Source organism: Callithrix jacchus, chromosome X (genome assembly GCF_049354715.1).
Source record: "Callithrix jacchus isolate 240 chromosome X, calJac240_pri, whole genome shotgun sequence".
Taxonomy (NCBI): domain Eukaryota; kingdom Metazoa; phylum Chordata; class Mammalia; order Primates; family Cebidae; genus Callithrix; species Callithrix jacchus.
In genome coordinates, this window is record NC_133524.1 from 54,657,186 (window position 1) to 54,681,206 (window position 24,021).

General features: G+C 40.7%; 1 protein-coding gene and 1 non-coding gene across 10 annotated transcripts in view; one reads left to right on the top strand and one right to left on the bottom strand.

Annotated features, from left to right (window-relative positions):
- WNK3 (WNK lysine deficient protein kinase 3) overlaps positions 1–24,021 on the bottom strand; it is a 175,586-nt gene that overhangs the window by 139,712 nt on the left and 11,853 nt on the right. For 8 of the 9 annotated variants that reach the window (XM_078364023.1, XM_078364025.1, XM_078364020.1 and 5 more), the window contains exon 2: positions 9,734–10,389. In XM_078364023.1, coding sequence (XP_078220149.1) covers positions 9,734–10,270 — 537 coding nt within the window. In that variant the 5' untranslated portion in view covers positions 10,271–10,389. Of the gene's footprint in view, positions 1–9,733; positions 10,390–12,647; positions 13,786–24,021 lie in introns of those variants that run through there. The other variant, XM_035287729.3, reaches the window with a different exon arrangement.
- Positions 18,659–18,762, top strand: LOC118150754 (U6 spliceosomal RNA). The gene has a single exon (XR_004738902.1). It is a non-coding gene; the product is annotated as a U6 spliceosomal RNA (small nuclear RNA).

Sequence of the window (24,021 nt, forward strand, 5' to 3'; positions counted from 1 at the left end):
AAAAGAAAACTATGGAATAAAGGAGTGGTATCCCTGTTGCCCCTACTCTCAACCCTACCATTTCCTTTAAACAAATCTATATTAAACAGCCCTTTCATCTTTTCACTAACTTCAATTTCTGGGGTTTTTTTGTTTTTGTTTTTGTTTTGAGATGGAGTCTCTCTGTCACCTAGGCTGGAGGGCAATGGCATGATCTCGGCTCACTGCAACCTCCACCTCCTGGGGTCAAGTGATTCTCCTGCCTCAGCCTCCTGAGTAGCTAGGATTACAAGCACCCACCATCATGCCTGGCTAATTTTTTGTATTTTTGTAGAGACAGAGTTTTACCATGTTGGCCAGGCTGGTCTTGAACTCTTGACCTCAGGTGATCCATCCACCTCGGCCTCCCAAAGTGCTGGGAAGACAGGCATGAGCCACAGTCCCTGGCCACTAACTTCATTTTCTAAGCCTTCTTATGACTATAAACTCTTTCTACTGTAAGCTTTATGAAAATGAGCCTTGTGTCTGCTTTTCTCCCCATTATGTCCCTAGCACTTGGCATGTATCTGGTACATTGCAGGTACTATTTGTTGAACAAATGGCAGCTATAGTCTATTGTATACATTTCCTATTGTTACTGTAACAAATTACAACAAACATAGCGGCTTAAAACACAAATGTATTATCTGCTAGTTATAGAGACCAAGAAATCCAAATTGAGTCTCTCTAGACTAAAATCAAGTTATCAGCAGGGCTGTTCCTCCTGAAGGCTCTAGAGAAGACTGTTTTCTTACCTTTTCCAGCTTCTGGAGAGTGTCCACATTCCTTGGCTCATTGTACCCTAATAGCAATTGTATCACTCCAGCCTCTGCTTCCATCATCAGATCTCCTCCTCTGACTATGGCCATTCTGAATCCCTCTTATAAGGACCCTTGTGATTACATTGGGTCCACCCAGATAATCCAGGGTAATCTTCCAATCCCCAGATCTTTAACTTAATTGTATCTGCAAAGTCCTTTTTGTAATGTAAGGTGACATATTCACAGGTTCCAGGGATTAGGACATGGACATCTTTGGGGTGCTATTTTCAGCTTACCACATGTATCAATTTTTAAAATCTATCAAGCAAATAATTAGCTCAAAACTAACTCACTAATGGGAAAATTAATGCTATTTCCCAGACAAAGGCTATCTCTTGCCACTCCTACCCTTTGTCATTTTGTAAAAGCATTTGCCTTTGGTTTAGTAAGTTTGTGACTAGTTTTTAAACAAAGAGATGAAAACATGTATATTTAAGAAAGCTTTATCCCTCCTCCCTTCAATGTAATCATGCTTTATCCATGAATATATACTTTTAGGGCTGGATCTGATGAAGAGAGTTAGAAATCAATCTGAATTATACTATTTGGCGTGTGCCTGTAATGTAATGAAGCATTTTCTTATATCGTTAAAATAGAATCCAGAAACATTTCCAAGAGGGTCGTAAAAATATTTTGAGAGCAAAATTAAGTGTCTCAGCATGAATACTATACACAATTATATTCAGAAACAGAAATTCTAGCATCTATTTTTTTCATTACTTTTTCCTTTATTGGAAATTCAACTGTTTTCATATCTAATTCTAATTTCACAATCAAATGTAATAGGGCTGATGTCTAAAAATATAATTTTTCCCAAAGTATACCCTGATGATGAATGAAAATAAAATAGAAATATGTTTTTCCACAATTTTTTTTTGAGACGAAGTTTCGCTCTTGTTACCTAGGATAGAGTGCAGTGGCATGATCTCAGCTCACTGCAACCTCTTCCTCCCAGGTTCAAGCAATTCTCCTGCCTCAGCCTCTCAAGTAGCTGGGATTACAGGTGCCTACCACCACACCTGGCTAATGTTTTGCATTTTTAGTAGAGATGGGGTTTCGCCATGTTAGGCAGGCTGATCTCAAACTCCTGACCTCAGGAGATCCACCTGCTTCAGCCTCCCAAAGTGCTGTGATTACAGGTGTGAGCCACCGTGCCAGGCCATCTTCCACAATTTTGATAGATGCTTCAGGTGTGGAAGTACGGATTTTTAAGCTGTTACTTCCACTGCATTGCTTTGAGTATACTCACAACTATGATGAAAGTATCTTAGAATGCTCAACTCAACATGTCAACCTGCTATACTCTATTGTGCCTTTTTTTCCTTTTGGTATTTCTTTCCAGTGTCATGTTTGGTTTGGTTCACAGACTACAGCTTGAGTTGTCAGATGTCTAAATGCTATTCAAAGGTCTGTTTACCCTCAAAAGTACACAATCACATATTTGACCCCAGAGTGAGGCTTATTTTAGAAAATGTCAACAAAACATCTTTCAGGTATCTACGATGTTCCCACATTTAGAAAATACCTCCATTATATGAAGAAAACAAATGTACTAGTGTGTTTTCCAAGTCATAATAATATTTTCCAAGTCATAATAAAGCAAAAACTGGTTGTGCTAAGTGATGTTAATTTTCAAGTTGTTAGTGGAGGAAGAAACTATTACAAATTTCTGTGATTGATTTTTTCTGAGAGTTGCCAAACTGGTCTTTCAGTAACATGTGACCAAGTCTTTCAACATCATAAACTAAAATATAGTATTCTAAATAGCACTTACAACTGATAGCCCTCACTCACAGTAATTTACTAATTTACCAAGTAATTACCAAGTAATTTACCAAAGTTTTTACAAAGAACAATAGGTCAGGTCTTTCCATTAATGTATTTTTTAAATCAAGTTATGGGGGCCAGGCACAATGGCTCATGCCTGTAATCCTGATGATTTTGGAGGCCAAGGTAGGAGAATCGCTTGAACCCAGGAGTTCAAGACTAGGCTGAGCAACACAGCAAAACTCTATCTCTACAAAAATTAAAGACTGGGTGCAGTGGCACATGCCAGTAATTCCAGCACTTTGGGAGGCCAAGGCTGGAGAATCACTTGAGCCCAGGAGTTCGAGACCAGCCCAAGCAATATAGTAAGACCCTGCCTAAAAAAAACTTTTTAAAAATGAAAGAAATGGCTGGGCACAGTGGCTACTGCCTGTAATCCCAGCACTTTGAGAGGCCGAGGCGGGTAGATCGCAAGGTCAAGAGTTTGAGACCAGCTTGGCCAACATGGTGAAACCCCATCTCTACCAAAAATACAAAAATTAGCTGGGCTTGGTGGTGCATGCCTGTAATCCCAGCTACTTGGGAGGCCGAGGCAGTAGAATCACTTGATCCTGAGAGACAGAGGTTGCAGTGAGACAAGATTGTGCCACTGCACTCTGGCCTGGCAACAGAGCGAGACTCTATCTCAAAAAAGAAAGAAAGAAAGAAATTATGGCCGGGCACGGTGACTCAAGGCTGTAATCCCATACTTTGGGAGGCTGAGGCAGGCAGATCACTTGAAGTCAGGAGTTTGAGACCAGCCTGGCCAACATGGTGAAACCCTGACTCTACTAAAAACATAAAAATTAGCCAGGCATGGTGGCTCACGTCTGTAATCTCGGCACTTTGGGAGGTCGAGGCAGGTGGATCATGAGGTCAAGAGATCGAGACCATCCTGGTCAACATAGTGAAACCCCGTCTATACTAAAAAAAAATACAAAAATTAGCCGGGCATGGTGGCACACGCCTGTGATCCCAGCTACTCAGGAGGCTGAAGCAGGAGAATTGCTTGAACCCAGGAGGTGGACGTTGCAGTGAGCCAAGATCTTGCCACTGCACTCCAGCCTGGGTAACAAGAGCGAAACTCTGTCTCAAAAAAAAAAAAAAATTTATATATTAGCTGGGTATGGTGGCATGTGCCTGTAATCCCAATGGTACAGGAGGCTGAGGCAGAACTGCTTGAACCTGGGAGGCAGAGTTTGCAGTGAGCCAAGATTGTGCCACTGCACTCTAGCCTGGGAGACAGAGTGAGACTCCATCACAAAAAATAAATAGGCTGGGCACGGTGGTTCACGCCTGTAATCCCAGCATTTGGGGAGACCAAAGTGGGTGGATCACTTGAGGTCAGGAGTTCAAGACCAGCCTGATCAATGTGGTAAAACCCCATCTCTTCTAAAAATACAAAAACTAGCCAGGAGTAGTAGTGTGTGCCTGTAGTCCCAGCTACTCAGGAGGCTGAGACAGGAGAATTGCTTGAACCCGGGAGGCAGAAGTTGCAGTGAGCTATGACATGCCATTGCACTCCAGCCTGGGCAATAGAGCAAGACCCTGTCTCTTAAAAAAAATCAAGTTACAGAAACCATAAAATATGAAGAACTTGAAATGCAGATGTTTATAGCCAAATCCTAAATCTGAGAGTTTGTTTTCAACGTACTCAAAGTCAAACATCAGCAGTAAAATCTTTCGCTCCCAGTTCTTTGCAGCACCATAAGGTCAACATATTCTAAACAAATGGATGTGGGGCTGTTAAGAATTATTACACAATTTGCCTTTGCTTTGTTGGTGATAAAAAAATATAGAATTAGGGAGGGCATGGTGGCTCATGTCTGTAATCTCAGCACTTTGAGAGGCAGAGAGGAGGATCTCTAGAAGCCAGGAGTTTGAGACCAGCCTGGACAACATAATGAGACTGTCTCTACAAAAAACAAACAGAATTATTACACAAGACTCAGATATCCACAATGGGGAGGAAGGGAATGCCATCAAAAGAAAAAGGTATAAAACCTATTGTTGAGCTGTAAACTTCAAATCAAACATGTAAAAATAAAATTTTTAAAAAAGAAAAGTACCAGTACAGTGGCTTGTGCCTGTAGTCCCAGCTACTTGGGAGGCCAAGGCAGGAGGATCTCTTGACTTCAAGACCAATCTGGGAGACAGAGTGAGACTCTTGTCTCTAAAAATAAAAAGGCAGGTGGTGGTGGCTCATGCCTATAATCCCAGTACTTTGGGAGACCAAGACGGGCTAATCACTTGAGGCCAGCCTGGGCAACACAGCAAAACCCTATCTTTACAAAAAATACAAAAATTAGCCAGGTATGGTGACACACACCTGTGGTCCCAGCTACTAGGGAGGCTGAAGTGGAAGAATCAATTGAGCCCACAAGGTTGGGGTTATGGTGAGCTGTGATCATACCACTGTACTCCAACCTAGGTGACAAAGTGAGACCCTGTCTCAAAAAATAAAAAAGAATTGACTAACATTAGGGGAGAAGATTAAGCAAGAGGTAGTGTCAATGCTATAGTTTATATATTTTAATAATGTTAATAAATAGAATATATATCAAACTGATAAAAGTATGGACATACCAATAATATATATTATATATACAATCTCACACACACATTGAAAAAGAATCTAGAATAATTTAAACATTTAAACTGCTCACTGTGATCTTTTTCTACAGAACTGTTTATATAATAAATAAGACTATAGAAGAAGAATGAAAATTGTACATTAAAAACTGCATTGTACTCAGGAAATAATTCAAAGACTATCCCCCTTATTCTCCTGGGATTATAAATAAGCTAGTTTTTCTTAATTTCAAATATGCAGGCTGGGCACAGTGGCTCATGCCTGTAATCCCAGCACTTTGGGAGGCTAAGACATCTCTATAAAATATTAAAAAAAAAATTAGCTGGGCATGGTGGCCTATGCCTGTAGTCTTGGCTATTTGGGAGGATCCTTTGAGCCTAGGCATTTGAGGTTACGGTGAGCTATGATCATGCCACTGTACTCTAGCCTGGGCAACAGAGCAAGACTTTGTCTTTTTAAAAAATGCAGAAGATAAAGCAATATTAAAAAACTGATAAGTCTACTAATTCTGACATTCCTTTTAGAATAGAAAATTGCAATTGTTCTCTGTGTAAATTAAAATATACTTTATACATTTATTGCATTTGCTCCACATTAGAGATTCCCAAATCTGGCTATGTATCCAATTGCCTGGGGAACTTTTTTTTTTTTGAGACAGTGTCGCATTCTGTCAACCCAGGGTGAAGTGCAATGGGGCACAATCATGACTCACTGCAGCCTCAAACTCCTAGGCTCAAGTGATTTTCCTGACTCAGCCTTCTGAGTAGCTAGAACTATAGGTGAGCAACGCCATGGCCAGCACCCTGGGAACTTTTAAAGAGTAAGTTCCTGGAGCCCATTTCCTAAAGATTTCAATTTGAGAAGTCTGGACTAGAAGCCAGAAATCAGAATACATAATATAATATAAAGTTCATGTTAGAGTATTAAAGGAATTCCTTCCTACTGTAGGAATTGGTCCCATATTTCAAGTGCTTTCCAAACTTCACTTAACTGTACACATAAATCAATTGGAGGTATTACTAAAAGTCAGATTCCGATTCAGAAGGTCTGGAATGAGGCCTGGGAATATGAAGTTCTGACAAGCTCCCAGGTCCAGAGGCCACACTCTGAGTAGTAAGACCTTATGAGATTTTTAAACCCTTCCACAGGTGAATGATAGAAGTCAGTATCCTACAGCCAGGTGCAATGGCTCACACCTATAATCCCAGCACTTTGGGAGGCCAAGGCAGGCAGATCACCTGAGGTCAGGAGTTTGAGAACACCCTGGCCAATATGCTGAAACCCTGCCTCTACTAAATATACAAAAATTAGGCAGGCATGGTGGTGCATGCCTGTAATCCCAGCTATTCGAGAGGCTAAGGCAAGAGAATCGCTTGAACCCAGGAGGCAGAGGTTGCAGTAAGCTGAGATTATGTCACTGCACTCTAGCCTGGGCAACAGAGCAAGACTCTGTCTCAAAAAAAAAAAAAAAATGAAATAAAAGAAGTCAGTATCCTAGGCGTTTCCCACGGAAATATTTTCAAGTTTTACCTAAACATCCTTTTTTACCTAAACATAACTAGAGTACACAGCTTGCAAAATGATTGACTTATCTTTACTATGTACGCTAGTACCAAGTGAATGGAAATTATTTTCCTCATTTACAGATGGTATCACTAAAAGTTGAGTGCTACTGATGTCACAATGCAGAAATAAAATTAAAATTTACATAACTTTCAATATTATACACAAGGATTTTCATCATAGCCATGGTTACAATAGTAAAATATTAAAGAGAAAACCTTGGCAGGGTGCAGTGGCTCATGCTTGTAACCCCAGCACTTTGGGAGGCCAAAGCAGAAGGAGCGCTTCAGCCTAGGAGTGTGAGACCAGCTTGGGCAAAATAGTAAGACCTCATTTCTACAAAAAATAAAAACACTGTTAGCTGAGTGTGATGGTACGTCTGTAGTCCCAGCTACTAGGGAGGCTGATGGGGGAGGATCACTTGAGCCTAGGAGGTTAAAGGCTTCAGTGAGCCAAGAAGACTCCACTGCATTCCAGCCTAGATGACAGTGTCAGATTACGTTTCCCAAAAAATGAAAAAGCCCTATATATCCAAGAATAGGGGACTGCTTAAATAACCTAGAAGAACCTTATAATGAAACACTAAGCATCTATTAAATAATTATGCAGGCCAGGCACGGTGGCTCACACCTATAATCCCAGCACCGTGGGAGGCCGAGGCAGGCAGATGGCTTTAGCCCAGGAGTTCAAGACCAACCGGGACAACATGGTGAAACCCCGTCTCTACTAAAAATACAAAAACAAAAGTAGCCAGGAGTGACGGCATGTGCCTGTAGTCCCAACTACTCGAGAAGCTGAGGTGGGAGGATAGCCTCAGCCTGGGAAGCAGAGGTTACAATGAGCCGAGATCATGCCACTGCACTCCAGCATGGGCGATAGAGTGAGACCCTGTCTCAAAAAATAAAATAAAATAACATAAATAAAATAAATAAAAAATAGAAAATTGGGGGTGGGGCGGTGGAAGGAGGGCGGACATCAGGAAGAATAGCTAATGGATGCCAGGCTAAATACCTAGGCAATGGGATGATCTATGCAGCAAACCACCATGGCACACATTTACCTATGTAACAAACCAGCACATCCTGCACCTGTACCCCTGAACTTAAAATCTAGAAATCAAAAAATAAAATTTAAAAAGACAAAAAATTAACTATGTAAATAAACACTTACAAAAATATGTAAATAAATATACCCTTACTGATAATGAAAAGACATTCAAGATAAGTGAAAATAAAGAGTGTAAGATTGTATAGAAAGACGTGTGCATATGTGTGTGTGTATGTGTATCTACCAGAAAGATGCATATACTAAAATGTTTAAAGCATTGTACTGAAAGTACTAGAATTTTAGGTGATTCTGATGCTTGCTTGCCTGCGTTATCTAATATTTCTACTACAATGTATACCATATAAAATTCTTAAAGGTTAAAAAGCAGGTGTGAAGAAAATCAAGCAAACTCCACACATACATGTATCTTTTGAAGCCCACTCGAATGGGTCTGACTGATACGTAATTTGCTTTCCAAAGAGTGTTCAAGGGACTCCCTAAATGAGAAGCACTTAGAAAGTTTTTTAAATTGCAGTCTTGTATCCCAATCCAGACTTATTAAATCAGAATTTGTACCAATAGGCCCCATAATTTGCATATGAAGCAAATACTGACTCTTTTATAGACAATAAAGTTTGGGAACCATGGCATTAAACAAAAAGCTTCCTAGAAATTCAGAAACCCAGACTAAATTCCAACCTATCTGAACAGAAACCTACAGCAAATTCAGAATGAGTGAAAATCATGGTGTTTTCATACATATACATCTACACTCACAGAGACTACTGGAATTTGAACAACAAAAACCTGTTCTTAGAAACTGGCTTTATTCCATCTTAATTTTAAGCATCCCATGTGATCACTTGACCATTTCCTATGGGTTGACTGAGGTCACAAAGGTTTTCCTTATATTTGACCCACATCTGTCTAAAACTCTTCTTATTATAACCCCTTCTATGATGCTCTGTCCCTATTTAGTTCTTCATTAATGTAAAGTACTACATGAACATTTATTATGGAACCAAATATGAGGACAATTCAGTCATTCTCCTGTTGCTTTCATTTCTCCTTTCTACACACATTTTAGCTGAATAACTTTAATAGATTCTGGTGATTATTTCTTCCAGAGATACTCTCTAAGGTAAATTCAAAGGCATCATGAGCTTCTATCAATAAAGGTCCTCAAAGAATCAAGTAAAACCTTTCCAGTTCTGAAAAACAGGACATGAACCCCAAAATTTTGTTAAAAGAAAAAGAAAAAAGGTATATACCACAATGAATATATTTCCCTATCACACTCTCAAGTACTTAGTATGACAATCAACTCATAAGTCACTTATTTATGAAGTTTTCAAAAGGAGACATTAAGAATTTGGGGACTTTCCTAAAGCTAACAAATTAAAACAATTTTTCCAAAAGAAAGTCATGATAGGCCAGGCACCATGGCTCACGCCTATAATCCCAGCACTTTGGAAGGCCAAGGTGGGAGGATCACCTGAAGTCAGGAGTTCAAGACCAGCCTGGTCAACATGGTGAAACCCTGTCTCTACTTAAAACAAAACAAAACAAAACAAAAAATTAGCAGGGCGTAGTAGCATGTGCCTATAATCCCAGCTATTCGGGAGGTGACAGAGCAAGATTCCACCTAAAAAAAAAAAAAAAGCCATACAGATTTTTTCCCCCTCTAAAACAGAAAACAACAGGAGAAAAAAAAAATTTGGTGTAAGTTCCTAAGAGGATATAAGAAAGGACCATAATTTGTAGGATGTGAGGGACAAGCCCTTCATTTTGTTTTAATCCATGATACATTTTAATCATGGATCACACAGAAGGCCAGGCCAGCTAAAACTTGAATTTATTATAACCCAGAAGATTATATACTTACCTGCAGCTCACACCAAGCAACCTCAACCCATGTTTCAGTGTCCAGTCCTTTATACACTGTTTTAAATGCTCCTCTTCCTAGTTCTATGTCAAATTTCAGGAATCTGCCACTAGGAGAAGTAGCTACAGCCTTCATTTCTGCTTCTTCTTCCATTTCCTTTTCATTTTTCTCCTTGAAACAATCTTTTGAGATTTCCGAGGTTGACTTTGAACACTGTTCATATTTAACTTCTTGTCCACCTCTCAGCACATTTGAAGGAAGTTTATCTACTCTTGGAATATTCGTCGCAGCCTTTATTCTCTCATCTTTCAGGGACGATTTGGCAACTTTGTCATCTTCTGTCATTTCAACACTCTTTCGGAAAAATCTCTTCCTTTCTACGGTTTCCCCAGAAGCAGAGAAGGTGCTGGTTTTCTCCTTTAGTCTAGCGTCTACTGTCAAAGTTGCAGCAACCTGAGGAACTCTGTTTTCAAGTGAAATTCCATCAGGTTTCTCAGAATCTTCTGTGCTGGCTGGATCTCCTGAATCAGTGGCCATTGTAATTAAAGTTGGCACTAAAATTTTTCCTGTTTCTAGTCTTCAGTCCAGTTACATCTCAGGTATCAGAATTATTAGAATGGACTTCCTTTTGTGTGGTCATATATTTCCATAGCAACCTGAAGGGGGGAAAAGGATATTTTAAAATCACCCTACAAAGGAAATCATTAAGGAAAAAATAAGTCACCTGATTTTTAATCCTTTTTTCCTTAATAAGAAGTTTATTCTTTTTTCTGTCCAATCTTAGCAACCAGCAGGCTCTAGGGACTGTGTCTTATCTTGTTTACCATTAGTCCTCAGTGCCTAGTAGGCTACTTAGTATACACCTTGATCCGTCTTCATATTGCATGAATATTCGTTAGAAACCTAGTTCTCAGCTCCATCTGTCAATCCATCAAATTCAAACAATACCCAAACCCTGAGTTCGCTTAGCCACAAGGTGACAAACACAATAAGTAAAACAACCACATGGTTTCTAGGTGGTTTTTGTCTAAAATTCCGGAATTCATCAATAGTAGTTTCCTTTATTGTACTAAAATATACATAACGTCAAATTTACCATTTTTAAGTATACAATTCAGTGGTGTTAACTACATTCATAGTGTTGCACAATCATCACTACTATCCATGCCCAGAGCTTTTTAATCATCCCAAATTGAAACTCTGTACCCATTAAACAATGATTCCCTGTCAGCTCTCACCCACCCCTGGTAACTTCTACTTTCTGTCTCTACGAATTTGCTTATTCTAGGTAATTCATATAAATGTAATCAGACATTTGTCCTTTTGCGTCTGGCTTATTTCACTTAGTATAGTATTTTCAAGGTCCACTGATGTTGTAGCATGCATCAGAATTTCATTCCTTTTTAAGGCTGAATAATATTACATCATATTAGTTATAGACCACATTCTGTTCATCTCATTCATCTGTCAGTGGATTAAATTGTTTCCACCTTTTGACTGTTGTGAATGTTGCTGCTATAAACATCTGATGGTAATTTTAAATAATGCAAATATTTATTTTTTTTTTTTGAGACAGAGTTTTGCTCTTGTTACCCAGGCTGGAGTGCAATGGCGCGATCTCGGCTCACCGCAACCTCCGCCTCCTGGGTTCAGGCAATTCTCCTGCCTCAGCCTTCTGAGTAGCTGGGATTACAGGCACGCACCACCATGCCCAGCTAATTTTTTGTATTTTTAGTAGAGACGGGGTTTCACCACGTTGACCAGAATGGTCTCGATCTCTTGACCTCGTGATCCACCCACCTCGGCCTCCCAAAGTGCTGGGATTACAGGCTTGAGCCAATAATGCAAAGATTTATAAGCTTACCTTCAGATTTTAACAGAAACTGTTGTCAAATATTAATATACCATCCTAAAACAATAGCAAGAAAGACTCAAAACCATGTATTCTTTTAAACTAGCAATTCTACTTATAGGAACTTGCCTTAGAAAATAGTCAAGAATCTGTGCAAAGATTTAACTATAAAGATGTTCATTCTAGCACTTATGGAAAAAACAAAACATAAGCCTAAGTGGTGTTTAAGTATCTCAAAATGAGGTATGCCACAGCAATAAAAATAACACTGTAGGCTGAAAGCAGTGACTCACACCTGTAATCCCAGCACTTTGGGAGCCCAATGTGGGTGGATCACTTGAGGTCAGGAGTTCAAGACCAAACCAGCCTGGTGTAGTGAAACCTTGTCTCTACTAAAAATACAAACAAAAAAAAAATAGTAGGGTGTGGTGGCAGGCGCCTGTAATCCCAGCTACTCAGGAGGCTGAGGAAGGAGAATCACTTGAACCAGGGAGGCTGAGGTTGCAGTGAGCCGACACTGCGCCACTGCACCACTCCAGCCTGGGCGACAGAGACTCTGTCTCAAACAAACAAAAAAACACACTGTAGTCTTCAGTGAGATAAAAGACTTCCCTATATATTATATGGTTAAATGTAAAAAGGAATACATACAAGCTTACAGACATAACTCTGGAGTTAGGGATTTTTCTTCCTGCTCTTTTTGTATTTTCTAAAACTTTGGACAATAAACATGTGAAAATATGTGGAAAAAAGTTTTTCAAGTGAGTGGTTAAACCACCAATATGAAAATGCTTCCCTTCTCACCACAATCACAACTGCAAAGTTAAGCCTGTATATTTCTTACTATGTTAAGGTACCTCGAAAAACACAATTTGTCAAAAAAAATTGTTGAGAATTAAGTCAAAGAGGCCAGGCACGGTGGCTCACGTCTGTAATCCCAGCACTTTGGGAGAACAAGTCGGGCGGATCACTAGGTCAGGAGTTTGAGACCAGCCTGACCAACATGGTGAAACCTCGTCTCTACTAAAAATACAAAAATTAGCTGGGCATAGTGGTGCGCACCTGTAATCCCAGCTGCTCAGGAGGCTAAGGCAGGAGAATTGCTTGAACCCGGGAGGCAGAGGTTGCAGTGAGCTGAGATAAAGCCACTGAACTCCAGCTTGGATAACAGAGCGAGACTCCACCTCAAAAAAATAAAATAAAAATAAACAAAAGAGAGACAAATACTCCAAGTCGTTCAACACATTCAACTCACTTCAACAAAATTTCAGCTGGTTTCTTTGCAGAAAACATCAAGCTAATCCTAAAATGCATACAGAATTTCAAGGGACCCATAATAATCAAAGCTAGCATAATCTTGAAAAAGAACAAATTTGGAGGACTCACACTTCTTGATTTTAAAACCTACTATAAAGCTACAGTATTGAGACAGTATGGTCCTAGCATAAGAATAGATATATAGACAAATGGAATAATAATTGAATTCAGAAATAAACCCATATTATTTATAGTTTATTGATTTTCAACAAAAATGACCAGATGCGGTGGCTCATGTCTGTAATCCGAGCACTTTGGGAGGCCAAGGAGGATGGATTGCCTGAGCTCAGGAGTTCGAGACTGGGCAACATGATGAAACCCTGTCTCTACCAGAATACAAAAAAATTAGCCAGGTGTGGTGGCCGGCGCCTGTTGTCTCAGCTACTCGGGAGGCTGAGGCAGGAGAATCACTTGAACGCGAGTGGTGAAGGTTGTGAATCGCTTGAACCTGGGAGGTGGAGGTTGCAGTGAGCTGAGATCTCACTGCTGCACACCAGCCTGGGTGACAGAGTGAGACTCAGTCTCCCTGCCACCAAAAAAACCCCACAAGGTTACCAAGAAAATTCAGTGGGGGGGGTGGGGCGCGGTGGCTCACACCTGTAATCCCAGCTCTCTGGGAAGCCGAGGCAGGCGGATCATGAGGTGAAGAAATAGAGACCATCCTGACCAACATGGTGAAACACCATCTCTACTAAAAAAATATAAAAATTAGCTGGGTGTGGTGGCGCACACATGTAGTCCCAGCTACTCAGGAGGCTGAGGCAGGAGAATTGCTTGAACCTGGGAGGCGGAGGTTGCAGTGAGCTGAGATCATGCCACTGCACTCCAATCTGGCGCCTGGCAACAGAGCAAGACTGTCTCAAAAAAAAAAAAAAAAAAAAAGAAAGAAAAGAAAAAAATTCAGTGGGGGAAAAGAATAGTCTTTCCAACAAATGGTACTGGGACAACTGGATATCCACATGCAAAAGAATGAAGTCAGATCCTCCAGTAAGGTTTTCTGAAAAAAAAAAAAAAAAAAAAAAAAAAAAAAAGCCTGAGCTGAGTCTCAAAGAAAGATAATTAGCTGATCCAGGCAGAGGGAAGATTACAAGCAAAGGCATTAAACAGGCCGTGTGCAATGGCTCACGCCTGTTATCCCATCACTTTGTGAAGGCAAGGCAGGTGAATCAACTGAGGTCAGGAGTTCGAGACCAGCCTGTCCAACATGGCGAAACCCCGTCTGTACTAAAAATGTAAAAAATTAGCCAAGCGTGGTCGTGGGTGCCTGTAATCTCAGTTACTCAGGAGGTTGAAGCAGAATCGCTTGAACCCGGGAGGTGGAGGTTGCAGTGAGTCAAGATGGTACCACTCACTGCACTCCAGCCTGGGCAATAAGAGCAAAACTCTGTCTCAAAAAAAAAAAAAAAGAAAGAAAGAAAGGCATTAAACAATATGGAGTAAGTATATTAGTGGTATCATGAGCAGTTGTTTACATGCATATCAGAAGCAGGCAGATGAGGACAGAGAAGCAGATAGACACTTTTATGTCATACAATGTAAAACAAGGAGATCCATTAAAAAGCTACTCTAACAATCCAAAAGAGATGATGAGGTTTGAATGAAAATAGTGGCAGGAGGGATATGTTTAAGACACACTAAGGAACTACTAAATGCAAGAAAATTTACTATCTGAATGAATATAGCTGTGAGGGAAAACCAAGAGTCTTACAGTGACTCACAATAATTTGCCAACCAGATGACATTACTAGGACAGATCTATGTTAATACCAAAGCTAAGAACTGAACTCATGAAGGTCTTTATGAGGTTACATTGCCAAATCAATATACTTCCAAAGTCACTTAATAAGACTAGTATTGCAAGCAAGTGAAAAAAGACAACTAGTTTAACTCTTTATTTATTTTTTTTTTTGAGACAGAGTCTTGCTCTGTTGCCAGGCGCCAGGCTAGAGTGCAGTGGTGCGAGCTCGGCTCACTGTAACCTCAGCCTCCTGGGTTCAAGCAATTCTCCTGCCTCAGCCTCCCGAGTAGCTGGGACTAGAGGCACACGCCACCACGCCCTGCTAATTTTTGTATTTTTTAGTAGAGAGGGGGTTTCACCATATTGGCCAGGATGGTTTCCATCTCTTGACCTCGTGATCCACCCGCCTCAGCCTCCCAAAAGGCTGGGATTACGTGCGTGAGCTATTGCAACCGGCCTTAACTCTTTATTTTGAAGTGATTTTTAATTTCGGGAAGAAAACCTGCAGGAGTATAAAAAGAATCCAGTATTCACCCACGTTCCCCAAATGTTAACTATTTTAGGTGAGATTTTAAACCTCAAGAGCAAAAATCCACAAGTAAGACAAAAGGACTTCTAAGCAAGGAGCCAAATATAGTTAAGTCAGAGAATTTAAGTTGGAAAGTCTTCAAAATTTTTTTACTACAGAACCTATTTTAAAAAATAAAATCTTTGGCCAGGCACAGTAGCTCATGCCTGTAATCCCAGCACTTTTGGAGGCCGAGGTGGGCAGATCACGAGGTCAAGAGATTGAGACCATGGTGAAACCCCATCTCTACTAAAAAATACAAAAATTAGCTGGCCATGGTGGGGCGTGCCTGTGGTCTCAGCTACTCGGGAAGCTCAGGCAGGAGAATTGTTTGAACTCAGGAGGCGAGGTTGCAGTGAGCAGAGATCGTGCCACTGCACTCCAGCCTGGTGCCTGGTGACAGAGCAAGACTCAGTCTCAAAAAAAATTAAACAAATAAATTAAATTAAATCTTTGAGACTGGGTGCAGTGGATTATGCCCAGGATTAATCCCAGATACTCAGGAGGCTGAGGCACAAGAATTGCCTGAACCCAGGAGGCAGAGGTTGTAGTGAGCCGAGATCACATCATTGCACTCCACACTGGGGAACAGAATGAGACTCTGGTCTCAAAAATAAATAAAATAAAATAAAATATTTGGCCAGACACAGTGAATGGCTCACACTTGTAATGCCAGGAATTTGGGAGGCCAAGGAGAGAGGATCGCTTGAGCCCAGGAATTTGAGACCAGCCTGGGCAATATGGCAAGACCCCATCTCTACAAAAAATTACAAAAGTAACTGGGCATGGTGCCATGTGCCTGTAATTCAAACTCCAGGAGGTTGAGACAGGAGGATCCCTTGAGCCCGGGAGGACAAGGTTGCCATAAGCAGTGAGTGAGCCACTGCACTCTAGCCTAGATGACAGAGAGACCTTGTCTCAAAAAATAAAATAAAATAAATAAAATAAAATCTTTGCCTTCAGGTCCACGGTGTTGGGAAAAAAATTTTTTTTTTAATTTAAAAACAATAGGCTGGGCTGGGCATGGTGGCTCACACTTATAATCCCAGCATTTTGGGAGGTGGGGGCAGGTGGATTACCTGAGATCAGGAGTTCAAGACCAGCCTGGCCAGCATGGCGAAACCCTGTCTCTACTGAAAAATACAAAAATCAGCCAGGTTTTTTTACAGGGTTGCACATGCCTGTAATCCCAGCTACTTGGGAGGCTGAGGCTTGAGAATTGCTTGAAGCTGGGAGGCAGAGGTTGCAGTGAGCCAAGATCACATAACTGCATTCCAGCCTGGGCAACAGAGCAAGAATCTGTCTCATAAAAAATATTATTGCAATAGGACTATTCTTTAAAAAATAAAAAAATAATTAAAAAAAAATACTTAGACAGGCATGGTAGCATTCATCTGTCATCCTAGCTACTGGGGAGGCTGAGGTGGGAGGATCACCTGAGCCTGGGAGGTTGATGCCACAGTGAGCCACTATAGTCTAACCTGGGTGACAGAGTAAGGCCCTGTCTCAAAAAAATTAATTAATTAAAACAAAATAAAATCTTATTCAGACCCCTAATATAACAGAAGAGCGGCAAGTACTGGTGCTCTGGTATAATAATTCTAACACCTGGCTTCCCTAAGTATAGGATAAGAAGCAAATAAGGGTGAAGCACGGTGGCTCACGCTTGTAAACCCAGCACTTTGGGAGGCTGAGGTGGGTGGATCACCTGAGGTCAGGAGTTGAAGACCAGCCCGCCCAACATGGTGAAACTCCGTTTCTACTAAAAATACAAAAATTAGCCAGGTGTGACTGTGCGTGCCTATAATCCCAACTGCTCAGGAGGCTGAGGCATGAGAATAGCTTGAACCTGGGAAGAAAAGGCTGCAGTGAGTTGAGATGGTGCTACTGTACTCCAGCCTGGGCACAGAGCAAGACTCTGTCTCAAGAAAAAAATAAGCAAATAAGAAGGATGAAAAAAGGATTCTCTCAGTCCTTTTAAAAACCAGTACCCTAAGACAAAAATATGTCACTAGAGACAAAGGGGGCATTTTATACAGATAAAAGAGTTAATTCATCAAGACAATATAACATATACACATCTAACAACAGAGTCCCAAAATACATTTAATAAAAACTGGAAAAATAGATAATTCAATAATAGCAAAAGATTTCAATACCCCACTCTCAATAACAGAGAGAGTAACTAGACAGAAAACCAACAAGTATATGAAAAACTTGGTCAATACTATCAACCAACTTGACCTAAGTGACATATATAGAACATTTCACCCAACAATAACAAAATAGACATTCTTTTCAAGCACACATAGAATTATTCTCTGAAAAAAAATCATATGCTATGCAATAAAACAAATCTCAATAAATTTAAAGAGATTGAAATCATACAAAGCATGCTCTCCTACCAAAAATGAATAAATTAGAAATGAACAGCAGACTAAGGATAGGCATATAGGTCAATGGAATTCAGAGTCTAGAAGCCCTAACATTTATGGTCAATTGATTTTCAATAAAGCAGTCAAGATCATTCGGAAAAGAACAGTCATTTCAACCAAACTTGCTGGCACAACTGGAATCTACATGCAAAAGAATGAGGTTGGACCCTGACCTCACTCTATACACAGAAATTAAAAAGTGGATCATAACCCTAAATATAAAAGCTAAAACTGTAAAACTTTTAGAATTAAATAATGGAGTGAATCTCAGTAACTTGGGTTAGACAATGACTTCCCAGACACAACACTAAAACCATAAGCATAAAAGAGATTAAGAAGCTGCATCTCAGCCAGGCACAGCGGCTCACGCCTGTAATCCCAGCACTTTGGGAGTCGAAAGCAGGTGAATCACTTGAGGTCAGGAGTTTGAAACCAGCCTGGCCAACATAGTGAAACCCCATCTCTACTAAAAATACAAAAATTAGCCAAGTATGGTGGCATATGTCCATAATCCCAGCTACTCGGGAGGCTGAGGTACCAGAATCGCTTGAACCTGGGAAGCAGAGGTTGCAGTGAGCAGAGATCACACCACTGCACTCCAGCCTGCCTGACAGAGTGAGACTGTCTCAAAAAACAAACAAAGAAGTTGCACCTCATCAAAATTTAAACTTTTGTGCTTCCAAGGATACCCTCAAGAAAGTGGTGAAAAGACAACCTATAGGGCAGGAGAAAGTATGTGCAAATCATATATGTGATAGGGGATGGTATTGAAAATATATTAAGAACTCAATATTGGCCAGGTGCAGTGGCTCACACCTGTAATCCCAGCTACTCGGAAGGCTGAGACAAGAATAGCATGAGCCTGGGAGGTGAAGATTGCAGTGAGCTGAGATCACGCCATTGCACTCCAGCCTGGGCAACAGAGTGAGACCCTGTGTTCCCCCCACCATACACACACACAAAAAGAACCCAATAACAACAAGACAAATAATCCAATCTTAAAATGGGCAAAAGAGTGCTCGCTTCGGCAGCACATATACTAAAATTGGAATGATACAGAGATTAGCATAGCCCCTGAGCAAGGATGACATGCAAATTCATGAAGTGTTCCATATAAAAAAAATTTTTTATAGAAAAGAGATATTAAAGTATTTTTTTAAAATGGGCAAAAGACCTGAATAGACATTTCTATAAAGAAGAAATCCAAAAGACCAATAAACACATAAAAAGATGTTCCACATCATTATTCATTGCGGAAATGCAAATCAAAACCACAATGAAATACCACTTCATACCCTACAATAAAAAAGACAGTAACAAGTGTTGGCAAGCATATGAAAAAAACAGAGCCCTTATACAATCCTGGTGGGAATGTAAAATGGTACAGCTGCTTTGGAACACAGTCTGGCAGCTCCTCAATAAGTTAAACAGAGTTACCATATGATATCATCCATCTAAGAGAAATGAAAACATATGTCCACACAAAAACTTGTACATGTGTTCATAGCAGCACTATTCACAATAGCCAAAAGGTGGAAACAATCCAAATGTCTATCAACCGATGAATGGATAAACAAAATGTATTAAGTGTAATAGAATATTACTGGGCAGGCTGGGCACAGTGGCTCACACCTGTAATCCTAACACTTTGGGAAGCTAAGGTGGGTGGATCATTTGAGGTCAGGAGTTCGAGACCAGCCTGGCCAACATGGTAAAACCCCTTCTCTACCAAAATTACAAAAATTAGCCAGGCATGGTGGTGCTACCCAGCTACTCAGGAGGCTTAGGCAGGAAAAACGCTTGAACCCAGGGGGCAGAGGTTGCAGTGAGCCCAGATGGCACCACTTCACTCCAGCCTGAGCAAAAGAGTGAAACTCCATCTCAAAAAAGAAAAAAAAAAAAAGAGTATTACTGGGCAATAAAAAGGAATGGTGTCAGGTGTGGTAGCACACACCTATAGTCTCAGCTACCCAGGAGCCAGGAGGCTGAGGTAGGAGGATCACTTGGGCCCAGAAGTTCAAGGCTGCAGTGTGCTATGATCACACCCATGAATAGCCACTGCCTGCCAGTCTGGGCAACATAGCAAGGTCCCATCTTGAAAAAAAAAATAAATGGAGTATTGATACATGCAACAAGGATGAACCTCAATGAAGACATTATGTTAAATGAAAGACGTCAGAGGAAAAGACTGCATACTACATGATTTCATTTATATAAAAAATTTCCAGAAAATATTAAGCTACAGAAACAGAAAATAGATTAGTGGTTGGGGCTGGGGCACAGGAATAGGAGTGACTGCAAATACGCACAAGCAATCTTTTGGGTGATGGTAATAAACTAGAATTGAGTTGTAATCAAGATTTTACAACTCTATAAATTTACTGAAAATCACTGACTTTTATATTATATTTGTAAATTCTATATTACATAAATTGTATTGCAATAAAATATGATGCCCTGGCCGGGGTTGGTGGCTAACACCTGTACTCCTGGCCCTCGGGGAGGCCAAGGCAGGATGGCTTGAGCCCGAGTTTGAGACCAGCCTGAGCAACACAGGGAGACCCTGTCTCTACAAAAAATAAAATTTAAAAAATAAGCAGGGCATGGTGGTGCATGCCTATAGTCCCAGCTACTCAAGAGGCTGAGGTGGGAGGATCACTTGATCCCAGGAGGCTACAGTGAGCCATGATTGCAACACTGCACTCCAGCCTGGGTGACAGAGTGAGATTCTGCCTGTAAAAAAAAAAAAAAAAATTTACTATGGCCAGGCACGGTGGTACACACCTGTAATCCGAAAACTCTAGGAAGCCAAGAAAGCCAAGGCGAGTGGATCACCTGTGGTCAGGAGTTCAAGACCAGCTTGGTCAACATGGTGAAACCCCATCTCTACTAAAAAACAAAAATTAGCCAGGCGTGGTGGCAGGCACCTGTAATCCCAGCTACTCAGAAGGCTGAGGCAGTAGAATCACTTGAACCCAGGAGGCATAGGTTGCAGTGAGCCAAGATTGTGCCACTACACTCCAGCCTGGGTGACAAGAGTGAAACTGTCTCAAAAAGAAAAAAAAAAAAAGAAAAAAAAAAGAGGCCAGGTGTGGTGGCTCATGCCTGTAATCCGAGCACTTTGGAGGCCAAGGCTGGCAGATCACCTGAGGTCGGGAGTTCAAGACCAGCCTGACCAACATCATGAAACGCTGTCTGAAAAAAAAAAAAAAGGAAAGAAAGAATCTTAAAGTAAAACATTTTCATGAAAATCAAAACCATCACATTATCTTTTTTTCTTCTTTTGCTGCTACACAAGTTAAAAAACCATCACATTATCACATATGCCTTTTAAAAGCTACACTACCCTTCCACCCCTCATTGTGTCTACTTTCATCTTCAGCCTGGCCTCCTGGGTTAAGAATCCCAGGAGGGGGCCAGGCGTGGTGGCTCACACCTGTAATGCAAGCACTTTGGAGGCCAAGGCGGGTGGATCACCTGAGGTTGGTAGTTCAAGACCAGCCTGACCAACATGGTGAAACCCCGTCTTAAAAAAAAAAAAGAATCCCAGGAGGAAAGTAAAGTATTACATCTGACCACAATAAGATGTAATAGCTGGTGACCTAAAGGTAAACACTGAATAAGAAAAACTAGGCCAAGAACTTAACTTAGTGTAATGTATCTGGGGCCATCATGGATTCAATAGCTTCCTTTTTTTTTTTAAACAGGGTCTCACTCTGTTACCCAGGCTGGAGTGCAGAGGTGCAATCATGGTTCCCTGCAGCCTTGATCTCCCTGGGCTCAAGTGATCCTCCTACCTCAGCCTCCGGAGTAGCTGGGACTACAGGCATGAGACAGCATACCTAGCTAACTTTTTGTATTTTTTTTGTAGAGACAGGGTTTTGCCATGTTACACAGGCTGGTCTCAAACTCCTCGGCTCAAGCAATCTGCCCGCATCAGCCTCCCAAAGTGCTGGGATTATAGGCATGAGCCACCATGCCAAGCCTCAATAGTTTCTTGACTACAGAATATGTGGGGCCTTAGTGGATCTTGACCATAAAATAGTTTAAGAATACAGGCTCGACCGGGAGTGCCACTGCACTCCACCCTGCGCGATGGAGTGAGATTCTGTCTCAAAAAAATAAATAAATAAATAGCCGGGTGTGTATTGTGTGCCTGTAGTCCCCGAGCTACTTGAAATGCTGAGGTGGGGATGATCACCTGAGCCCAGAGAAGTTGAGGCTGCAGTGAGTTGTGATCACACCATTGAACTCCAGCCTAGATCACAGAGTGAGACTCTGTCTCAAAAAATAAAGAACACAAGTTCTGGAGTGGGAGAAATCTGGAATCAAATCTTGGTTCTGCCTTTCATCCCCTGGAAGAGATTTCAGGCAAATTACTTAACCTCAATCATTCTTTATATCATTTGTGAAATCTTACAGGACCGATATGAAAATACACATATAAAATACTTAGCACAGTGCCAGGCACAATATAATAATCAATAAATGCAAGCTTTTATTGTCTACATCTCAGTAACTCCTAGAAACAGCACTATATTAAAATACTATTCAACAATACTTCAGAAAACATTAAATGATTTTCAGGAGACCCTATTTAGGAAGGCAGAAAACCATATATTTTTTAAAGTTTTCCAGAAAATGAAGTTTTCCAGTAATGAGTTGACACTGCTAAAGGGATACGATCCAGTGACCAGGATACTACTCTTCTACATTCAGCAATGTAGAAACATGGCCCAGTGAAAAAGTTTGAAAAAATCAGGCCTCAAACCTGGAGTCTCTTACTAAGTTCACAGTTTTGTATCGTTACCTACATGTAGCCATTTTTCCTTCATAAAAAGGTAAATACACTTATCTAAGCCCTAGGAATATATATAAAGACAACTGTAGCTGGGCACAGTGGTTCACGTTCACGTGTATAATCCTAGCTCTCTGGGAGGCCGAGTGGGTGGACCACCTGAGGTCAGAAGTTCAAGACCAGCCTGACCAACATGGTGAAACCCCATCTCTACTAAAAATACAAAAATTAGCCGGGCGTGGTAGCACATGCCTGAGACAGAAGAACTGCTTGAACCCTGGAGGTGGAGGTTACAGCGAGCCAAGATCATGCCACTGCACTCCAGCCTGAGCAACAGAGCGAGACTCTGTCTCAAAAAAAAAAAAATTAGCTAGGCATGTAGTGTGTGCCTGTAATCCCAGCTACTTGGGAGGCTGAGGTGGGAGGATTGCTTGAGCCTGGGAGGCTGAGGCTGCAGTAAGCAGTGATTGCGCCACTACACTCCATGCTGGGTGACCGAGTGAGACCCTGTCTCAAAAAAGAGGACACATATATACATATATAAAATACAATGTATGTATTTTATACACACACACACACACACACACACACGTATACATAATATAATCATATGGCTCAAAAATCAAATAAAGACATTTATAAAACCCAGACTCATTCCCAACTCTATCTCCCTTCAATTCAATTCCATTCACCCCACCAACAGGTAACCACTCAACAGATCCTTCTGTATCCCTCCAGAATCTCTTCAGGCAATTAACAAATATGTTTTCTCCTTACCCATCTACACAAAAAGTAACATGGTATACATCAAACTCTTTTTATAATCATAATAACTTAAGATACAGGTTTGTCTTACTTTGAACTTTACATTGCCTGGCTCATAAAAAAAAAAGATACATTTGTCCTTTTCAGTGTGTAGAAGTTTCTCATTCTTATTTTGTAGTATTCAATTGTTTGCTATTATAAATAACATTGTAGATTTCATTGTTGTATATATGTCTCACTCTGTCACCTATGCTTGAGTGCTCAGCTTACTACAACCTCTGCCTCCCAGATTCAAACAATTCTCCTGCCTCAACCTCCACAGTAGCTGGAATTACAGGTGTGCCACCACACCTGGCTAGTTTTTGTATTTTTAGTAGAGATGGGCTTTCACCATGTTGGCCAGGCTGGTCTCAAACCTCTGTGCTCAGGTGATCCACCGGCCTCAGCCTCCCAAAGTGCTAGGATTACAGATGTGAGCCTCTGCTCTGCCAAGATCAAAGGAAAATTTGCATATTTGTTTTTTAAACTAAATCAAAGTTTAAACTAAATCAATGTATACTACTATGTATGTAATCAAATGTATACTACTATGTCCAGAATAATATATGGAATACATGTGTATCTTTATATAATGCTGCCAAATTGCCTTCCATGGGCAATGTACCAATTTAAACTCCTACCTACAATGTGTGTCTTTTATCCCACAGTCTTGACAACAAAAAGTGTTATCAAACATTTTGATTTTTAACACTCTGATAAGTTTAAGCAAAGAATCTCAGTGTGGTTTCAATTACCATTTATCCTACAAATGAGGG